Source organism: Ursus maritimus, unplaced genomic scaffold, assembly GCF_017311325.1.
Source record: "Ursus maritimus isolate PB19 unplaced genomic scaffold, ASM1731132v1 scaffold_3, whole genome shotgun sequence".
NCBI classification, from domain to species: Eukaryota; Metazoa; Chordata; class Mammalia; order Carnivora; family Ursidae; genus Ursus; species Ursus maritimus.
In genome coordinates this window covers 5,108,766-5,130,340 of record NW_024425563.1, presented here as the reverse complement: position 1 = coordinate 5,130,340, position 21,575 = coordinate 5,108,766, and the positions used below count along the sequence as shown (strand labels likewise).

General features: G+C 38.0%; 1 protein-coding gene across 1 annotated transcript in view; it reads right to left on the bottom strand.

Annotated features, from left to right (window-relative positions):
* The window catches only part of KMT2C (lysine methyltransferase 2C), a 271,020-nt gene that overhangs the window by 184,676 nt on the left and 64,769 nt on the right, over positions 1-21,575 (bottom strand). Inside the window, exon 2 of the mRNA XM_040643770.1 lies at positions 15,334-15,422. Within this exon, the coding sequence (XP_040499704.1) occupies positions 15,334-15,422 (89 nt within the window). The remainder of the gene's footprint in view (positions 1-15,333; positions 15,423-21,575) is intronic.

Sequence of the window (21,575 nt, the reverse complement as noted above, 5' to 3'; positions counted from 1 at the left end):
CCATGATTGTGCCCACTCCCTCTCAAAAAAAAAAAAAATTAATTAATTAATTAAAAAGAAGACACAATTTGCCAACACTCACCACAAGAAGAAAGAAACATTATGAATACACCTATACCTGTTAAAGAAGTTGAGTGAATAATTAATAACCTTCTAAAACAGAAAGCACCTGGCCCAGATGGCTTCCCTGGTGAATTCTACCAAACACTTAAGGAGGATATTATACTAACTCTCAACAATCTCTTCTGGAAGACAGACGCAGAGGGAATATTTCCTAACTCACTCTATGAGAACAGCATTAGCCTAATGCCAAAAAACAAAGACATGACAAGAAAACAAACAAAACAACAAAACTATAGACCAGTTTCTCTCAAGAATATAAATGTAAAAATCCTCAACAAAATATTAGCAAAGTGAATCTAAAAATGTATAAAAAGAATTATACACCATGACCAAGCAGGATTTATCCCATGTATGCAAGACTTGTTCAACATCTGAAAATTAATTAATGTAATCCATTGCACTGATAGGCTAAAAAGGAAAAATCACATAATCCTATTCGTAGATGCAAAAAAAGTATTGACAAAACCCAATACCCATTCATGATAAAAACTACTCTCAGTAAACTAGAACTTCCTTAACTTGATAAAGAATATCTACAAAAAGGGGGCGCCTGGGTGGCTCAGTCGTTAAGCGTCTGCCTTCAGCTCAGGGCATGATCCCGGGGTCCTGGGATCGAGACCCACATTGGGCTCCCTGCTCTACTGGGAGCCTGCTTCTTCCTCTCCCACTCCCCCTGCTTGTGTTCCCTCTCTCCCTGGCTATCTCTTTCTGTCAAATAAATAAATAAAATCAAAAAAAAAGAAAGAAAGAAAGAAAGAAAGAAAGAAAGAAAGAAAGAAAGAAAGAAAGGGAAAGAAAAGAATAGAATCTACAAAAAAGCCCCTACAGCCAACATCATATTTAATGGTGAGAAACTAGAAGCCTTCCCACTAAGATCAGAAATAAGGCAAGGATGTTACCTTTTCACCAACTTTGTAAAAGAAGTTCTTCCAGTTATTGTAATAAGACCAGAACAGGAAAAAAAGGTATACTGATTGGAAAGGAAGAAATAAAACTGTCTTTGTTCACAGATGTCATGATCATCTATGTAGAAAATCCAAAAGGAGATACAAAAACAAAAACAAAAAACCCTGGAACTAAGGCAATTATAGAAAGGTTGCAAAAAACAAGGTTAATATACAAAGTCAATCATTTCCCAATATACCAGCAATGAACAAGTAGAATATAAATTTTTTATACATCATTTACATTAGCATTTCCCAAAAATCAAACACTTATGTATAAGTCTAACAAAATACACATAAGATCTGTATGATAAAAACTACAAAACCCTGATGAAGGAAATCAAAGAACTAATAAATGGAGAGATATTTCACGTTCATGGATTGGAAGACTCAATATTGCCAAGACATTTGTTCCTCCTAATTTTAATTATAGATTCAATGCAATCTTAATCCAAAATCCCAGCAAGTTATTTTGTGGACATCAACAAACTGATTCCAAAAATTTTATGGAGAAAGAAAAGACCCAGACTAGTTAACAAAATATATTTTTTTAAAGGATTTTATTTATTTATTTTACAGAGAGACAGCGAGCACAAGCAGGGGGAGCAGCAGGCAGAGGGAGAGGGAGAAGCACTGGCTCCCCTCGGAGCAGGGAGCCTGATGTGGGGCTTGATCCCAGGACCCTGGGATCATGACCTGGGCCGAAGGCAGTCGCTTAACCGGCTGAGCCACCCACGTGCCCCTAGTTAACAAAATACTGAAGGAGAAAAACAAAGCCGAAGAACTGACTTCAACATTTATTATATAACTACAGTAATCAAGACTGTATAATTTTGGCAAAAGAATAAATAGATCAATAGTATGGTATAGAGAAGCCAGAAATAAATCCAAATAAATACTTACCTGGTCACTGAAACAAGACACAAAGGAAATACAGTGGAGAAAAAAATGGTCTTTTTGAACAAATGATGCTGGAACTGAACATGCACACATGCACACAAAAATCAATCTAGACACAGACCATTAACAAAGTAAATGTAAAATGCAAAAGTATAAAATTCTTAAAACTTAGGAGAAAATCTAGATGACTTTGGGTTTAGCTGTGACTTTTTAGATATACACCAAAGTCATGATACATGAAAGAAACAACTGATAAACTGGACTTCAGTAAAATTAAAAATTTCTACTCTGCTTAAAACATTGTCAACAGAATAAAAACATAAGCTGGGAGAAAATATTTGCAAAAGACACATCTGATAAAGGACTATTATCCAAAATATATAAAGAACTCTTAAAACTCAACCATAAGAAAAACTAAAAACCTGAATTAAAAACAGGCTAATAGTATAACAGACACCTCACCAAAGATACACAGATGGCAAATAACCACACAAAAAGATGTTCCACATGATATGTTATCAGGGAAATGTAAACTAAAATAATGACATACTATTACACACTTATTAGAATGGCCAAAATCACGAACACTGACAACACCAAACGCTAAGGACGTGGAGCCAAGGAACTCTCACTGACTGCTGGTGGCAATGCAAGACGGTGCAGCCACTCTGGAAGACAGTTTGGCACTTTCTTATTAAACTAAATATACTCTTACCATATGATCCAGCAATCGTTCTCCTTGGTATTTACCCAAAGAAGTTGAAATTTACGGAATTGAAAACTTATGTAGAGACAAAACCTGCATGTGGATGTTTACAGCAGTTTTATTCATAACTAACAAAATTTGGAAGCAACCAAGATGTCCTTTAGGAGAGGAATGGATAAACAAACTGTGGTATATCCCAACAATGGAATATTACTTAATTGCTAAAAAGAAAGGAGTTCTCAACTTATGGAAAGACACAAAGAAAATTTTAATGTGTATTACTAAGCGAAAGAAGTCAATCTGGAAGGACTACATACTGTATGATTCCAAATGTATGACATTCTGGAAAAGGCAAAACTATGGAGACAATAAAAAGATCAGTGGTTGCCTTGGATTAAAGGAGAGGGAGGTATGAATAGGTGGAACACAGAGGTTTTAAGGGAGTGAGAATACTCTGTGATACAATAATGATGGAGACATATAATTTCACACCTATTCAAACTCATAGAATATACAACACCAAGAGTGAACCAAAATGTAAACTATGGACTTAGGATGATAATGGCATGTCACTGAAGTTTCATCAACTATAACAAATATACCATGCTGTGGGGGATGCTGACAATGGGGACAGCTATACATATGAAAGGGCAAGAGGCATATAGGAAAATCTGTGTCTTCCACTCAATTTTTTTTTTAAAGATTTTATTTATTTATTTAACAGAGATAGAGACAGCCAGCGAGAGAGGGAACACAAGCAGGGGGAGTGGGAGAGGAAGAAGCAGGCTCATAGCGGAGGAGCCTGATGTGGGGCTCAATCCCATAACGCTGGGATCACGCCCTGAGCCAAAGGCAGACACCCAACCGCTGTGCCACCTAGGCGCCCCGTCTTCCACTCAATTTTGCTGTGAACCCAAAACTTCTCTAAAAACTAAAGTCTATTTAAAAAATTATGCTAGAGGTAACTGCAACTATTAATGTGAACAAGAATTTATAAACACATGAATACACTCTCACATCTATGCAATAGCTAATATATCACTAAAATGGACTAACATAATTAATTCTCAATAAAAACAATGTAATATGCATCCTTAGAGCCTAGTTTTTTTTATCTCTAATACTATTCTCCACAAAAAAGAACTAGGAGTCCTTAGAGAATAGTCGATTTCATATTCTGGGGTAGAGAAAATTAAAGATGGGCCTGAAAAATACTGTTGCCGAAGAGCAATGAGCTTTGAAACATTTTGAGATACTATTACAAAGGACTTAGAAGCCAGCTGAAAAGAGACTCCTACTGGCCAAATGACCACAACAGTCAAAAGAAACTTTTAATTATAATTAGCTAAATCATAATTAACCAATTATAATTAACCAAAAGAAGTTTGCAAAGCCCTGATTATATAATGATTCTCAAAGAAAAGTGGAATTTCTCTTAACTTACACTTCATTTGAGTTGAATTTATTCATATACGGAAAAACACAGACAAGTAACTGCCACCACCTCCAAAACACCATAGGATTTTCTTACCGTAAAAACATCCAAACTGCACTGACCTCTACCTCTGAAACTAATAATACATTATATGTTAATTAACTGAATTTAAAATTTTTAAAAACTGATCTGTGAAATTTCTTCTGATTTTCCCAATGGCCACTTTCCCACCACATACACCCCCCACACACACACACAAACCCTCTATACTCATTTTAATAAATATTCTTACATTACTATAAATCATTAAACAAATGTATCAAGGCACAAAATTTACAGATATAAGAGACCTTCCAATAAACCTTGGACACTGAGACATGCACATGCTAAAACCTTGCAGCCAACTCAAGTGCACTTTTAAGCTGACTAGAAACGTATGGAACTCTTCTCTTTGCTTGGGTTTATTTGCAACTTAATAGATTTCTTTTTAAGTTTTATTTATTTAAATAATCTCTACACCCAACGTGGCGCTTGAATGCAGGACCCCAAGATCAAGAGTCACATGCTCTGACAGAGCCATGCGCCTCTGTCACTTAGTACTTTTAACAGCTGTTCTCTATTCTTTTCTTTACTATTCTCCTTGCCCTACATGTTCACTAAAACAACCGGATGAAGGTCTTTCCAAGGACAAAGAGCAAAGACTAACTCACTTGATTTCATTTAATTTTAGTATAAAAGTCCAGAATAAGAAAAATATCCAGCTCCTGTTAAAACCTTTCACTAAACGTTTATTTGCCTTGATACCTCTTAAGACATAGTATGAGAAGAAAGTCCATTTGGGGGCTTATTACTCATCACATAAGAAAAAGTTAAATGTCACAACTTTACTTTTGTGGTGATGTTCCAAGGACAGCAGTAGCTTAGAAAATACGAAAGAAAAGAAAAGAAAAGAAAAGAAAAGAAAAGAAAAGAAAAGAAAAGAAAAGAAAAGAAAAGAAAAGAAAAGAAACTATAAGAATGTAATACTTCTTCAGTTAGTGAACTGAAGCCTATCATGTGTCTGGCAGTATTCTAGGCAGTGGGAATAAATCAGTGAACAAGACAAATTCCTAACCTCATGAAGCTTGCAGTCTAGTGTTTATTACTACATAATAAACAAATATGTAATACGATGTCATACCTGTTTAAATACTAGGAAAAGAGGAAAAAAGGGTAGAGTAACAAGGGTTAGACAAGTTGGTTGAGAAAGGCCTGTCTGAGGAGAGGCAAATGAGTGGAGACCTGAATGAATTAAGAGAATAAGCAATATGACTATCTGGGAACAGGGGTTCTAAACAAAGTGTATGAAAAGTGAAAAAGCCTTATAGAAGAACGTGATTAGTGGACTCTGTGAGTAGCAAATAGGCCAGGATAGCTGGAGCCCAGTGAGCCAGGGGAAGAGTAGAAAATGTGGTTGGACAGGCAGCCAAAGTCAGATTAATATACTTTGAAGATCATGGTATGGACTTTGGATTTTATTTTAAGCATCACTGGAGGCTTTAGATGGTTGACAGAGGGAAATAAGACACTAAGCTTGGTTTGAAAAGATCCCTGCCTATTGGGGACAACAAGGCTAGAATAAAGAGCAAATGCATGGAGACAGGAAGCTCTTGCAGTAGTCCTCACAAAGAGTGGTGGGGAAAAGCAGTGGAATGACATTAGTAAAGGAGATGAAAAGTGTTTGAAACAGGATATACAGAGAAGGTAAAGCGAAGGTAAAGCCCAAAAGATTTTCCAATGGGCTCCATATTTTCAGCCTGAAAAATGATGATGTCATTTAATGAGGTGGAAACACTGGAAAAGAAGTCTCAGGATAACAAAAAATAGTGCCACAGAAGACACATTAAATTTGAGATCCTCGGAGGAGGAGTTAAGATGGCGGAGGAGTAGGAGACACCTTTTTCAGCTGGTCCCCCCAGTCGAGCTGGATAGGTACCAGACCAGCCTAAACAACCATGGAACCAGCCCGAGACGCAGGAAGATGCATCTGGATCTCTACAAATGAACATCTCCAGCGCTAAGTATTGAGGTACGAAGCGGGGAGCCATGAAACCATGCACAGATATCGGAAGATAAACGGAAGGGGGAGGGAGCCGCCGCGTTCGGGCGCCGGGAAGCGGTAGCCACCTGCACGGGGGAGCGGGCGGGGCTCGCGGACGGCACCCGCAAAACAGTGAGCCGGGTGCGCATGCCACCAGGCATCTCGCGGAACACCGGAATCCCGGTGCGCTCACGGGATCCAGACTGAGACCGGGAGACCCGGGAGCGCGCGGGGTGGCTGGCGGCGTTAGAAACACAAAGGACAGAGATGCGCCGGCCCTGGAAGTGAGGGCTGGGACGCCGGGTGTGGGGCGCACATCCCGGGACGCTGCAGGGTTGAGCAGCACCAACAGTAACAGAGTTAAAGTGGCCAGAACATTAGTAGAGAACGGGCCGCAATCCCTCTGTTCTGTGACAGAGGCTGAAACTCGGCCGCTGCTGCTCTCTCAGAAGAGGCACAGCAAATCGCCAGGGAAAGCGGCCAGAGAACAAAAGCCTGGAAATACTGGCTCAAAGAGTGCCCATTCCCATCCCCCCTCGCAGGGGACGCGGAGACTCTACCCAAACAGGGTTGCCTGAGTATCGGCGCGGCAGGCCCCTCCCCCAGAACACAGAAGGCAGGCTGAAAAATCAAGAAGCCCACAACCCGGGCGCCTGGGTGGCGCAGTCATTGAGCGCCTGTCTTCGGCTTAGGGCGTGATCCCGGCGTTCCGGAAAGGAGTCCCTCATCGGGCTCCTCCGCTGGGAGCCTGCTTCTTCCTCTCCCACTCCCCTGCTTCTGTTCCCTCTCTCGCTGGTTGGCTGCCACATAAATAAATAAATAAAATCTTTAAAGAAGAAGCCCACATCCCTAAGATCCCTATAAAACAAGGGGCACGGCCTGGGACCCAGTCAATAATTTGGGCTCTGGAAACCCCGCAACCTCTCTTCATCAGAATGACAAGAAGGAGAAGCCCCCCCCAGCAAAGAAAAGACAGTGATTCTGTGGCCTCTGCCACAGAAATAATGGATATGGATGTAACCAAATTATCAGAAATGGAATTCAGAGTAACGATGGTCAAAATGATGAGTAGAATTGAAAAAACTATTAACGAAAAGGTTACTGAGAATATAGAATCCCTAAGGACAGAAATGAGAGCGAATCTGACAGAAATTAAAAATTCTATGAGCCAAATGCAGGCAAAACTAGAGGCTCTGACGGCCAGGGTCGCAGAAGCAGAGGAACGGGTTAGTGAATTGGAGGATGGGTTAATAGAGGAAAAAATGAAAATAGAAGATGGTCTTAAAAAAATCCACGCCCACGAATGTAGGTTACGGGAGATTACTGACTCAATGAAACGATCCAATGTTAGAATCATCGGCATCCCCGAGGGGGTGGAGAAAAACAGAGGTCTAGAAGAGATATTTGAACAAATTGTAGCTGAAAACTTCCCTAATCTAGCAAGGGAAACAAACATTCGTGTCCAAGAGGCAGAGAGGACCCCTCCCAAGCTCAACCACGACAAACCTACGCCACGTCACGTCATAGTGCAATTCGCAAATATTAGATGCAAGGATACAGTATTGAAAGCGGCCAGGGCAAAGAAATTTCTCACGTACCAAGGCAAAAGCATCAGAATTACGTCAGACCTGTCTACACAGACCTGGAATGAGAGAAAGGGTTGGGGGAGCATATTTAAAGCTCTTTCAGAGAAAAACATGCAGCCAAGGATCCTTTATCCAGCAAGGCTGTCATTCAGAATTGATGGAGAAATAAAGACATTTCAGAATCGCCAGTCACTAACCAATTTTGTAACCACGAAACCAGCCCTACAGGAGATATTACGGGGGGTTCTATAAAAGTAAAAAGGCCCCAAGAGTGATACAGAACAGAAAGTCACAGCCAATACAAACAAAGACTTTACTGGCAACATGGCAACATTAAAATCATATCTCTCAGTAATCAGTCTTAATGTAAATGGTTTGAACCATCCCATAAAACGCCACAGGGTTGCAGATTGGATAAAAAGAAATGACCCATCCATTTGCTGTCTACAAGAGACTCATTTCGAACCCAAAGATGCATTCAGACTGAGAGTAAGGGGATGGAGTACCATCTTTCACGCAAATGGACCTCAAAAGAAAGCTGGGGTAGCAATTCTCATATCAGATAAATTGGATTTTAAACTACAGACTATAGTTAGAGATGCAGAAGGGCACTATATTATTCTTAAGGGAAGTATTCAACAAGTGGATATGACAATTATAAATATATATGCCCCCAACAGGGGAGCAGCAAGATACACAAGCCAACTCTTAACCAGAATAAAGAGACATATAAATAAAAATACATTAATAGTAGGGGACCTCAACACTCCACTCTCAGAAATAGACAGAACACCCTGGCAAAAACTAAGCAAAGAATCAAAGGCTTTGAATGCCATACTCGACGAGTTGGACCTCATAGATATATATAGAACACTACACCCCAGAACCAAAGAATACTCATTCTATTCTAATGCCCATGGAACATTCTCAAGAATAGACCATGTTCTGGGACACAAAACAGGTCTCAACCGATACCAAAAGATTGAAATTATCCCCTGCATATTCTCAGACCACAACGCTCTGAAATTGGAACTCAACCACAAGGAAAAATTTGGAAGAAACTCAAACACTTGGAGACTAAGAACCATCCTGCTCAGGAATGACTCGATAAACCAGGAAATCAAAAATCAAATTAAACAATTTATGGAGACCAATGAGAATGAAAATACAACAGTCCAAAACCTATGGGATACTGCAAAGGCAGTCCTAAGGGGGAAATACATAGCCATCCAAGCCTCACTCAAAAGAATAGAAAAATCTAAAATGCAGTTTTTATATTCTCACCTCAAGAAGCTGGAACAGCAACAGAGGGACAGGCCTAATCCACGCACGAGGAAGCAGTTGACCAAAATTAGAGCTGAAATCAATCAAGCAGAAACCAGAAGTACAGTAGAGCAGATCAACAGGACTAGAAGCTGGTTCTTTGAGAGAATCAATAAAATTGACAGACCACTGGCAAGACTTATCCAAAAGAAAAGAGAAAGGACCCAGATTATTAAAATTATGAATGAAAAAGGAGAGGTCACGACGAACACCATTGAAATTGGAAGGATTATTAGAAATTTTTATCAACAGCTATATGCCAATAAACTAAGCAATCTGGAAGAGATGGAATCCTTCCTGGAAACCTATAAACTACCAAGATTGAAACCGGAAGAAATTGATTCCTTAAACAGGCCAATTAATTATGAAGAAATTGAGTCAGTGATAAACAACCTTCCAAATAACAAAACTCCAGGCCCGGACGGTTTTCCTGGGGAATTCTACCAAACATTCAAAGAAGAAATAATACCTATTCTCCTAAAGCTATTTCAAAAAATAGAAACAGAAGGAAAGCTACCAAACTCATTCTATGAGGCCAATATTACCTTGATCCCCAAACCAGGCAAAGACCCCCTCAAAAAGGAGAATTACAGACCGATTTCCCTAATGAATATGGACGCCAAAATCCTCAACAAGATACTTGCTAATAGAATCCAACAGTACATTAAAAGGATTATCCATCACGATCAAGTGGGATTCATACCTGGGATGCAAGCGTGGTTCAATATTCGCAAATCAATCAGCGTGATACATCATATCAACAAGAAAAGACTCAGGAACCATATGATCCTCTCAATCGATGCCGAAAAAGCATTTGACAAAATACAGCATCCTTTCCTGATTAAAACCCTTCAGAGTGTAGGAATAGAAGGTACATTTCTCAATCTCATAAAAGCCATCTATGAAAAGCCTACTGCAAATATTATTCTCAATGGGGAAAAGCTGGAAGCCTTTCCCTTAAGATCAGGAACTCGACAAGGATGCCCACTCTCGCCACTATTATTCAACATAGTACTAGAAGTCCTTGCAACAGCAATCAGACGACAAAAAGGGATCAAAGGTATTCAAATTGGCAAAGAAGAAGTCAAAATGTCTCTCTTTGCAGATGACATGATACTCTATATGGAAAACCCAAAAGAAGCCACTCCCAAACTATTAGAAGTTATAGAGCAATTCAGTAACGTGGCGGGATACAAAATCAATGCTCAGAAATCAGTTGCATTTCTATACACGAATAACGAGACCGAAGAAAGAGAAATTAGGGAATCCATCCCATTTACAATAGCACCAAAAACCATACGTTACCTTGGAATTAACTTAACCAGAGACGTAAAGGACCTATATTCTAGAAACTATAAATCACTCTTGAAAGACATTGAGGAAGACATAAAAAGATGGAAAGATATTCCATGCTCATGGATTGGAAGAATTAACATAGTTAAAATGTCCATGCTACCCAGAGCAATCTACACTTTCAATGCTATCCCGATCAAAATACCGAGGACATTTTTCAAAGAACTGGAACAAATAGTCCTTAAATTTGTATGGAAACAGAAAAGGCCCCGAATCTCCAAGGAACTGTTGAAAAGGAAAAACAAAGCTGGGGGCATCACAATGCCGGATTTCGAGCTGTACTACAAAGCTGTGATCACAAAGACAGCATGGTACTGGCACAAAAACAGACACATAGACCAATGGAACAGAATAGAGAGCCCAGAAATGGACCCTCGGCTCTTTGGGCAACTAATATTTGATAAAGCAGGAAAAAACATCCGGTGGGAAAAAGACAGTCTCTTCAATAAATGGTGCTGGGAAAATTGGACAGCTACATGCAAAAGAATGAAACTTGACCACTATCTCACACCATACACAAAAATAAACTCCAAATGGATGAAAGACCTCGATGTGAGACAGGAATCCATCAAAATTCTAGAGGAGAACATAGGCAGCAACCTCTACGACATCGGCCAAAGCAACCTTTTTCATGACACATCCCCAAAGGCAAGAGAAACAAAAGATAAAATGAATTTATGGGACTTCATCAAGATTAAAAGTTTCTGCACAGCCAAAGAAACAGTCAGAAAAACTAAGAGGCAGCCCACGGAATGGGAGAATATATTTGCAAATGACACTACAGATAAAGGACTGGTATCCAAGATCTACAAAGAACTTCTCAAACTCAATACACAAGAAACAAACAAATCAAAACATGGGCAGAAGATATGAACAGACACTTTTCCAATGAAGACATACAAATGGCTAACAGACACATGAAAAAATGTTCAAAATCATTAGCCATCAAGGAAATTCAAATCAAAACCACACTGAGATACCACCTTACGCCAGTTAGAATGGCAAAAATAGACAAGGCAAGAAACAACAATTGTTGGAGAGGATGTGGAGAAAGGGGATCCCTCCTACATCGTTGGTGGGAATGCAAGTTGGTACCGCCACTCTGGAAAACAGTGTGGAGGTCCCTCAAAAAGTTAAAAATTGAGCTACCCTATGATCCAGCCATTGCACTACTGGGTGTTTACCCCAAAGATACAGACGTAGTAAAGAGAAGGGCCATATGCACCCCAATGTTCATAGCAGCAATGTCCACAATAGCTAAATCATGGAAGGAGCCGAGATGCCCTTCAACAGATGAGTGGATTAAGAAGTTGTGGTCCATATATACAATGGAATATTACTCAGCTATCAGAAAGAACGAGTTCTCAACATTTGCTGCAATATGGATGGCACTGGAGGAGATAATGCTAAGTGAAATAAGTCAAGCAGAGAAAGACAACTATCATATGATTTCTCTCATCTATGGAACATAAGAACTAGGAAGATCGGTAGGGGAAGAAAGGGATAAAGAAAGGGGGGGTAATCAGAAGGGGGAATGAAACATGAGAGACTATGGACTATGAGAAACAAACTGAGGGCCTCAGAGGGGAGGGGGGTAGGGGAATGGGATAGACCGGTGATGGGTAGTAAGGAGGGCACGTATTGCATGGTGCACTGGGTGTTATACACAACTAATGAATCATCGAGCCTTACATCGGAAACCGGGGATGTACTGTATGGTGACTAACATAATATAATAAAAAATCATTTAAAAAAAAAAATTTGAGATCCTCTTTAGGCATATGAGCGTAAATGTTAAGAAGAAAGCTGAAGATATAGGTTGTGCTCAAAGCAAGAAAAGAGCTAGTAATATAATTTTTGAAGTCACCAGTACATATATAATATTTAAAGCAACTAAACTGAAAATAACAAAAGAGAATGAAGAGACACCAGTGATGTAGGAAAAAACCAAGAGAATGTGGTGTCCTGAAAATCAAGTAAAAAAATAATAAACTGTCACTACTGAAAGTGGTTAGCTGTGTGAAACGATACTCAATAGTTAAGGCCAACAAAGACTAAAAGCTGGTTGTGGCAATATGAGATCACGGGTGACACAGACAAAATGATTTTAGTGGAGTGGGAGGAAGAAAGCCCGACTTGGAGTAGGTTCACGAGAACCTCTCATGAGGTTCATGAGAAAATGGCATTTTGGCAAAAATAAGCTGAAGCCATAAGGATAGACAACTCTTTCAAGGATTTTTCCTATAAAGGTGAGCAAAAAAGCAATACAGTAGCTGAAAAGGGATGTCTTATCAAGAGAAGGTGACTGTGTTAAAGAAAGGTAACACTGCGTGTTCAAATGCTCATGGAAATCATTCACTGAGACAGGAAATGCATGGTGCAAGAAACCCAGGAAAACTGAAGGTGCAAAGTCCCTAAGAGATGAAGAGAAAGCATCCAGGACACAAGCAGAAGAGCTGGCCTTTGATAACCAGAGACTTTTCATCACATTTTAACAGTAGGGAAGGTAAATATGTGGGAGGAGCTGCAAGCAGGAAAGAAGATTTGATGGTGGGTGAATGTAGAATTTCTTTCCTGGTTGCTTCTATGTTTTCTTTTTTTCACTGGAATAAGCAAGATCATCAATAACTGCAGAATGAAAAACAGGAAGTGTTGGAAATTTGAAGAGAGAAGAGAAGGTGGTGAAAGAATCATCACTGATAATGGGAGAGGAAATTTCTACATAAAAGTAGAATGAGTGTAGAGTAGCAATCCTATCCACTTGAGATTTGAGGTCATAAATTTAAAATGAAACCAATTAGCAAGGTTATGGTTTTCACTACCCATTATCAGCTGCCATATTGCAGAATCTGGGTTTTGTAATAAAAACAAAACAGTTGGACAATGGTATAGGAGTGAAAGGTGAATAAGAGAAGGACTCCAACAATGGGTCACAGACTCTGAAATAATAGAGGAAGTAACAACCCCATCACTAAGATCACTGGATTGGAGGACTCAGTATGGTTCAAGAATTATTACAGTGGGGGGCGCCTGGGTGGCACAGCGGTTAAGCATCTGCCTTCGGCTCAGGGCGTGATCCTGGCGTTAAGGGATTGAGCCCCACATCAGGCTCTTCCGCTATGAGCCTGCTTCTTCCTCTCCCACTCCCCCTGCTTGTGTTCCCTCTCTCGCTGGCTGTCTCTATCTCTGTCAAATAAATAAATAAAATCTTTAATAAAAAAAAAAAAGAATTATTACAGTGCTAAGACTAGGAGAAAATGAGCTGGAAAAAGAAGAGGTAGTAGTCAGAGAGTAGGACGGTTGATGCTGAGATTCTGGAAGTGAAACAGCAATTGTCATAGCAAGTGAGACAATGACAGGCTGATCACATATATCCACTAGATGGACAGGATGAGGTAGGCTGGAGAACCACAATGTTGAGAAATCAAGGCACCAAGAGGCCGGGATACTGAATAGACTATTAACATCACAAAGGGAGAAACAGAGGAAAATAGGAAGGCAGGTGCTAAATCTTCAGAGAAAGAGGGAAAGTACTCAGGAAGACTGTTGGTAAGTGCAAAAAAGGGGCCTGGGGTACAGTCTGGCAGCACTGTTACCTGTAAGTAACCATTATGTTGAAAAATGTCACTTGAAACTTCAAAAAAAAACTTTCGCTAGAAAATAACAGTATATAGTACAGAAAAAACTTAAGGAAAAGAAATCATGAAAAATGACTAGTGCAGAATTTACATAAATTCAAGTTTAAAATAATGGTAATTATTTTAAAGTGGTAATCAATTTGCAGCAAAACAGCAAGAGGTAGAATTCTTCAATCCAACCTTCAGTCATTACTCTACCTACCAAGACCCTACTGAAGAGTGGGATGAGAACTAGAGAATATTCGAAGGCTTTCCAAGAATTACAGCCATCTAGCTGCAACACATTGACAACTAAAAGTATTTTATGGAAAACTGTATTTCAAGATACAGCAATTTCTAACTCTTCTCTAAAAACTGTATGACATTCTGTAAGCAACAAAAAGAGGACATTCAACTTCAGAGAAAAAGCCTATCACTATATCTAAACTCTATCCAACAACTGTTAAAAAAACATTGCCCGGGGCGCCTGGGTGGCACAGCGGTTAAGCGTCTGCCTTCGGCTCAGGGCGTGGTCCCGGCGTTATGGGATCGAGCCCCACATCAGGCTCCTCCGCTGGGAGCCTGCTTCTTCCTCTCCCACTCCCCCTGCTTGTGTTCTCTCTCTCGCTGGCTGTCTCTCTGTCGAATAAATAAATAAAATCTTTAAAAAAAAAAAAAAAAAAAAAAAACATTGCCCATGAGAGACCATCTCACACAGATACTCTTTGAATACAGTATGAAACCTCGTCCCTTTGACAACTTAAATCACTGACTTTATAAATTTTGAAATGACTTTGGGCAACCTACTCTATCTTCCTTTTGCAGATACACAATATACATTAGCTTATTTAAGGCACCTAAATGTCCAGCAGATCAGAAAGCATTTGGTCTAGTTTAACCCAGCATTTCACAATATTATTCTTTAATAGAACATGTTTTTCCCCTCACACACATACTAAAACAATCAGGTTCACACAAACGCTGGATGGTTCATAAGCAGAAATATACTGTAAGTTATCACATTAGCAGCCTGAACATATTAACTATTCATCCCAGTTTTAATTTTGTTTTAATAAAACATTTCTCTACAGATATTAAATACTTTCCACTAAATCAAGGCTGTAGGGAAAAAAGAGAGAGAGAGAGAACTAAATTTTTTCACTGTATCATAGCCTATCAAACTATTTCAGCAGATGGAGATTTTAGAACTCAGTATATAGACAAATGCAATGATGTACATTTTTAAAAATCTGTTAAGTTTGATACCTGTTTCCACAGTATTTTCTGTTTCTGTTGTCTCCAGCCCATCCATGCTGTCCTCATCTTCCACTGTAGTTTTTCCTCTACTTCGAGGCCTACATAGAAATACATAGAGTTAAATGTTAAATGTTAAGGATTACAGTTATACTTAACATAAAGAAGTTGAAGGTATACATAATAAAATAATTTAGGCAATTTTTACTACATTCTACCATATCAAATAGTAAATATCACATTTTAGAGTCATTTTTTCCTCAAACCCAGACCTTCCTTATACATTGAATGTGAAGACAGGCCCAGATTAATATATTTTGTCATCATAACTTTTTTTTTTTTAGATTTTATTTATTTATTTGACAGAGAGAGAGACAGCCAGTGAGAGAAGGAACACAAGCAGGGGGAGTGGGAGAGGAAGAAGCAGGCTCCCAGCAGAGGAGCCGGATGTGGGACTCGATCCCAGAACACCAGGATCACGCCCTGAGCCGAAGGCAGACGCTTAACGACTGTGCCACCCAGGCGCCCCCATAACTTATTTTCTTAAGTATTCTTTATATTAGACTCTGTCCCTCTTTTGAGCTGACCTTGAGATGACCCTCTGTTTACAGTAGTGATTTTTAAGCACCTAATGGGTTATTTGCAAAATTCACACACCAGGTTATATCTCTATATCTAGTGAAATTGAGGAATGATGCCCAGATGAGTGTTTTTTTTTTTTTTTTTTTTAAGATTTTATTTATTTATTTATTTATTTGACACAGAGAGAGCCAGCGAGAGAGGGAACACAGGCAGGGGGAGTGGGAGAGGAAGAAGCAGGCTCCCAGCGGAGAAGCCTGATGTGGGGCTCGATCCCAGGACTCCATGATCACACCCTGAGCTGAAGGCAGAAACTTAACGACTGAGCCACCTAGGCGCCCCCAGACGAGCATATTTTTAAAACACTTCCATACATGGAAGTGATGCATATTCTTGGAAACCACTCAAAAAAAATTTTGTAAATATTGAACATAATCTAGTCACACATCTTACAAATGTAATGCAATTTATGAAACTCACTTCAGTAAAGAGTCGTGGTAAGGTGAGATTCTTTGACCCAAAGCAATTTAAAAAAAACAAAAAACACTAATGCCTTTAAATTCCGTGCTATCTCAGAAATTAAGGATAGAAATGAGTTCAACAACAACAACAATTTCTGAACACATAAGAAAAAACAGGAAATTACATATTCTAAAAATTTAGAAGTTGACAGTAGTACTCAGGTAATTTCAGAGCTTTAAATTATTTTATTACTCAAAAAGACACAAACTCAGTATATGAACTGAAAAACACTGAGGGCAGAAAATAATAAAGGATCAATAATATTAAAAAATCAAAAAGCTTTTTTAAACAACAGAAAATCTATTTAAGTCTTTCTGAAATTTAATTAAATGATATTAATCAAAACCAAAAAAGGAAATGTAACATAAGAATTTTCTGAAGTTGAAGCAATCAGAGTCTAAGTAGTTTTATATATGAACAATTGCACATTGTCGAGTCACTCCTACCCCCAAAGAACTTTAAAAGAAAACACCTGAACCAAAATCCTAACTAATATATCCAAGAACTATGGTTGAAAAAAAATTTGTTAATAAAAAAATCTAAGTAAAATATTAGTAAATATCATCAACATGCAAGTATGATTTCATATAAGAAATTAGTCAATATAGGGGCACCTGGGTGGCACAGCAGTTAACCGTCTGCCTTTGGCTCAGGGCGTGATCCCAGTATTCTGGGATCAAGCCCCACAGCCGGCTCCTCCGCTATGAGCCTGCTTCTTCCTCTCCCACTCCCCCTGCTTGTGTTCCCTCTCTCGCTGGCTGTCTCTCTCTCTGTCAAATAAATAAATAAAATCTTTAAAAAAAAAAAAAAAGAAAAAGAAATTAGTCAATATAACATAGTCGACCAAAGAGACAACAAGACAAAACAGCATTGTTTCAAACTTCATGAGCAAAGGGGAAAGAGACAGAACTGAGTAAGAGACTACACAGACTAATGGGGTTTAAGCATTCCAAGGCTGATTGTATTGCTCACGGAAAAAGGGAGAGGATAATTATTTTCAGGATTAAGTAGTTATGTTTAAATTTAAAAGAAAACTTTAAAGCAATCAAAGGGGAAAGAACGGATGAGATGAGTAAAGTCTGACTAATACAACAGCAGGCAAAAAGGAAAGTAAAAAATACATAATACACAGAAAAATAAAAAGATTAAAAAATTAAATAAAAATACAAGTTTTCACTGCCTTCACTAAACTACATTCTAGTGAGAAGAAATATCTGTTACTCTTGTAAACAAATAAAACACATACAACATCAAGAAAATACAAATGGAAAAAAGGAAGGATGAGGGATTATCATTTTAAATAAGATACTTATTAAATAAACTTTACAAAATAAATTTTATATGAGTAAGGGGACATTTCAGTAGAAATCTGAAGTACAAGAGAAACCACACCATGCAGATATCTGGAAAAGGAGCACTACAGTAGAAGGAACAGCAAATGCAAATGAGTATATATGAGTATATATGAGTATATGCATGTTGGAAGAACAGTGTTTCCAGTGTTGAAAAATACACTGTGGCTGGAACAGAGTGAGTGAGAGGGGCAGTAAGGAGATATGAGGCCAAAGATTTTTTTTTTAAATATCAATTTTTTTAGAAACCTATAGACCAATATAAGGACTATGTCCACAGAGACTGGAAATTCTTGAAATAATTCTAATATGACTGCTACAATGGAATTGAGAATAAGCAAATTAATTCAAGAGATATTATGGAGGCAGAATTTACTTTAAATCTTTTCTTTATGATTCTTCATGATTATGAACACTCACTGCTAAAGAAAGGGGGAACATGTATGACCTAGCTGGCTTTGTCATTTAATCTTCCAAGCCAGTGTTTAGTTGCTCTGTTTTATGTTTTTTTTTTTCTTCTCTACTATCCTGACCCTTGATTAACTTATTGTTTTTTTTGGCACAATTGGCGTTATTTCACATTTATTTTATCTAAAGGTGGGGGGAGTGGGGAATGTGTGCATGTGTATCAGTTGTCTATATTCCTCAAAAAGAAATTTTTAATTTTTGCTTTGCTTCTTTTCCTTCTTATTCCTCTTAATTCCTGGTTTTGGCACCAATAAGGCACGTGTTTTACATTCATCAATCCATCAGAACTCTTCTCCTTCTGCTCAATGGACCAACTTATCAATATCATGTCATTTTTAAATTTCCCATAGTTCATTCACATCTTTTTATTGCTGCTCACTGGCTTCTGGTATATATGATTGTTCTGACTAATCACATGCTGAATTTATTTTTTTCTGAATGCAAAAGATAACAGTCATACTTTGTGAAACCCATATCAGTAAAAATCGATGTATACATTTTCCATTTCCATATTGCATTCAGATGTTCCCAATTTGGGTTTTTAATAGAACTTTGAAGTCTCATTACAAATGGCAACCTAAAAATTATTTATTTCAATCTTTCTTTGGCTTTTATTCCTTCTTCTCTTTTTCTTTTGTATCTCTTAACCTTTCATTTTAGTTCTGATTCATTCTGCTGCAAGGAAATTTGAAGTAAAATAATACCACTAACAATTTGAGAAAATTTTCCACCAAAAATCCAATGTTCCACATTAATATTATAATTTAAAGCTAATTTGAGTTCCTAAAATAATATAGTAGACTTCTATTTAAAGCCAATAGGAGTAAGGAGGTTCAAATTACTCTCCAGCCATAAACAACTAGAACATCAGACAAAATATAAGAAACATCCATTATTTGACATTAAATAAAAGGCAAGGACAGGACTGTAATCCCTGGGCAATAGGAAACAAACAAGGTGAAACCTACCATCACAAAGGCTCTCTGCATGGAGTTAATTTACAAACTGTAGCACAAAGAGGGGAACTCAAAGACTGGGAATTGTACTGAAATGAGGACACAGAAACCATCAATTCAGGAGGCTAGAAACTATGAGAGAAAGTACACAAGGGGAGGGAGTTATACAGGGAAACAGATCCAGACATCTGCCTAAGGGTACCCTTAAGTTTTTATCTGAATACCAATCTGTATAAAAGTGGTATAAAACCCCAAAAGGCTGAACAAGAACAAGTTCCAAGGAAAGAACAATTACTGCACAGCTGTAATACAAACAAGTCCCAAAGCTCCCAGAGCTAGGAATCAGTCCTGTTCCCTCTAGCCAGAGTGCCAAGAACTCGTAGACTATATTAACACACGCAGTAAAGACCGGAATAGAACATGACTTTAAAAGTAGTCTAAATGAACTCTACAACAACTTATCTTCTAGACCATCCCTAAAAGAGTTCACAAATAAGCCTCAACGGAATCAAAATTTTCCACAACTAAGAGGCAAACACACACACACAGAGCATTTGTTAAAGTACTACAACAAAATCTAGCTTTCAACAAAAAAATCACAAAGTATGGCATCCAATAAAAATTTACAAACTATACAGAAAAGCAGGAAAATGTGAGTACTGACCAGAAAAAAAATCAAGGACCAGAAAACAACAGAGACATAGAAGGGACAAGCATGGACATTAAATCAGCTATTATCAATATGTCTCCTATGGAGACATGGAAAATGAATGTGAGGAGAGAAATGGAAGATAGTAAAAAATGTTAAAAATGGAACTCACAGGTAACAAAAAAACTCAAATAAAATTTTCACTTTCCGTGATTAACATCTGACAGAAATGGCAAAAGAAAAGATGACTGACATTAAAGATACAACAACTAACCAACATGAAAGACAAAGTGAAAAAAGACAAACACAGCTACAGAGCCCTTTGGGACGATAGCAACCAATCTAACATGTCAGGTTGGAGTTGGAGGGAAGCAAACAAAAATACATGCATGTTTAGTGAAATACTAGCTGTAAATCTTGCAAACTATATAAGATCCAAGAAGCACAACAAAATCATTCACACACATACACACACACACACACACACACACACACACATAACAGTAACTTTATAGTCAATCTGCTGAAATAGAGTGATAAAAGAAAATCTTAAAAGTAGCCAAGGATAAGATGTATTATTAACTGGGTAAGAAAAATAAGAGCGACTACAAACTTCTCATGTGAAACTATGTAAGCCGGAAGACAGTGAAATAACATAATGGAAGTGCTTGGAGAAAAATTAAAGGAAAAAAACCACCCATAAACCTTAAAACATGCAGCAAAAAGCATCCTTCAATAACAAAAGTAATGTAAAAGCTTTTTCAAACAAATTCTTCAACAAACCTTCATTATAAGACATGTTAACGAAATTCTTCAGACAAAAGGAAAATGACGGTTAATAAAAACCTGGATCAAGATATCAGTATGCAAAGGAATAAAAACTGGTGGAAATGGTAAGTATGTGAGTAAATATAAAAGACCTTTTTCTCGTTTTTAATCTTCTTAAAAGTTAACTAGCTGCTTAAAGCAAAAACTATAATTTATTCCAGAGTACATAATATATATATAATTAAACTATACGGCAACAGGCAGTGCCTGGGTGGCTCAGTTGGCTAAGCATCTGCCTTCACTTCAGGTCGTGATCCGAAGGGCCTGGGATTGAGCCCCGCATCGGGCTCCCTGCTCAGCAGAGAGTCTGCTTCTCCCTTTTTCTCTCACTCTGCCTCTCCCCTGCTTGTGCTAATAAATAAATAAAATTTTTTAAAAATTAAAATTAAAATAAACTGGCAACAATAGTTCAAAACACAGGAAAGTAAAAATGAAAGTATACTGGCATACACATCTTATAGTACGTTTGCAGTGACAAAATTACTTGAAGGAAGACTCAGATAAGTTAAAAATGTGTAATATAAACCGTAGAGCAACTCCTCTATGAAAACACACACATGCACAGCTTGTTAGTCAAGTACAGACAGAAGAGAATCCAAAAAAAAAAAAAAAAAAGTGTTTCATTAACCCAAAAAGGTTGGGGGGGATAAAAGGGAATGAAGAAAAAAATGGGACAGAGATAAAATACAAAACAAGCAGATTTAAACACATTCATATCAATAGCTTTGTTAAGTATCAACAGACTTAACGCTACAATTAAAAAGCAGAAATTATCAAATCTTGTTAAAATGTCCAAACTACCCAAAGCAATTTACAGATTTAATGCAATCCCTATCAAAATACCAATAGCATTTTTCACAGAATTAGAACAATCCTAAAATTTGTATGGAACAAAGAAGA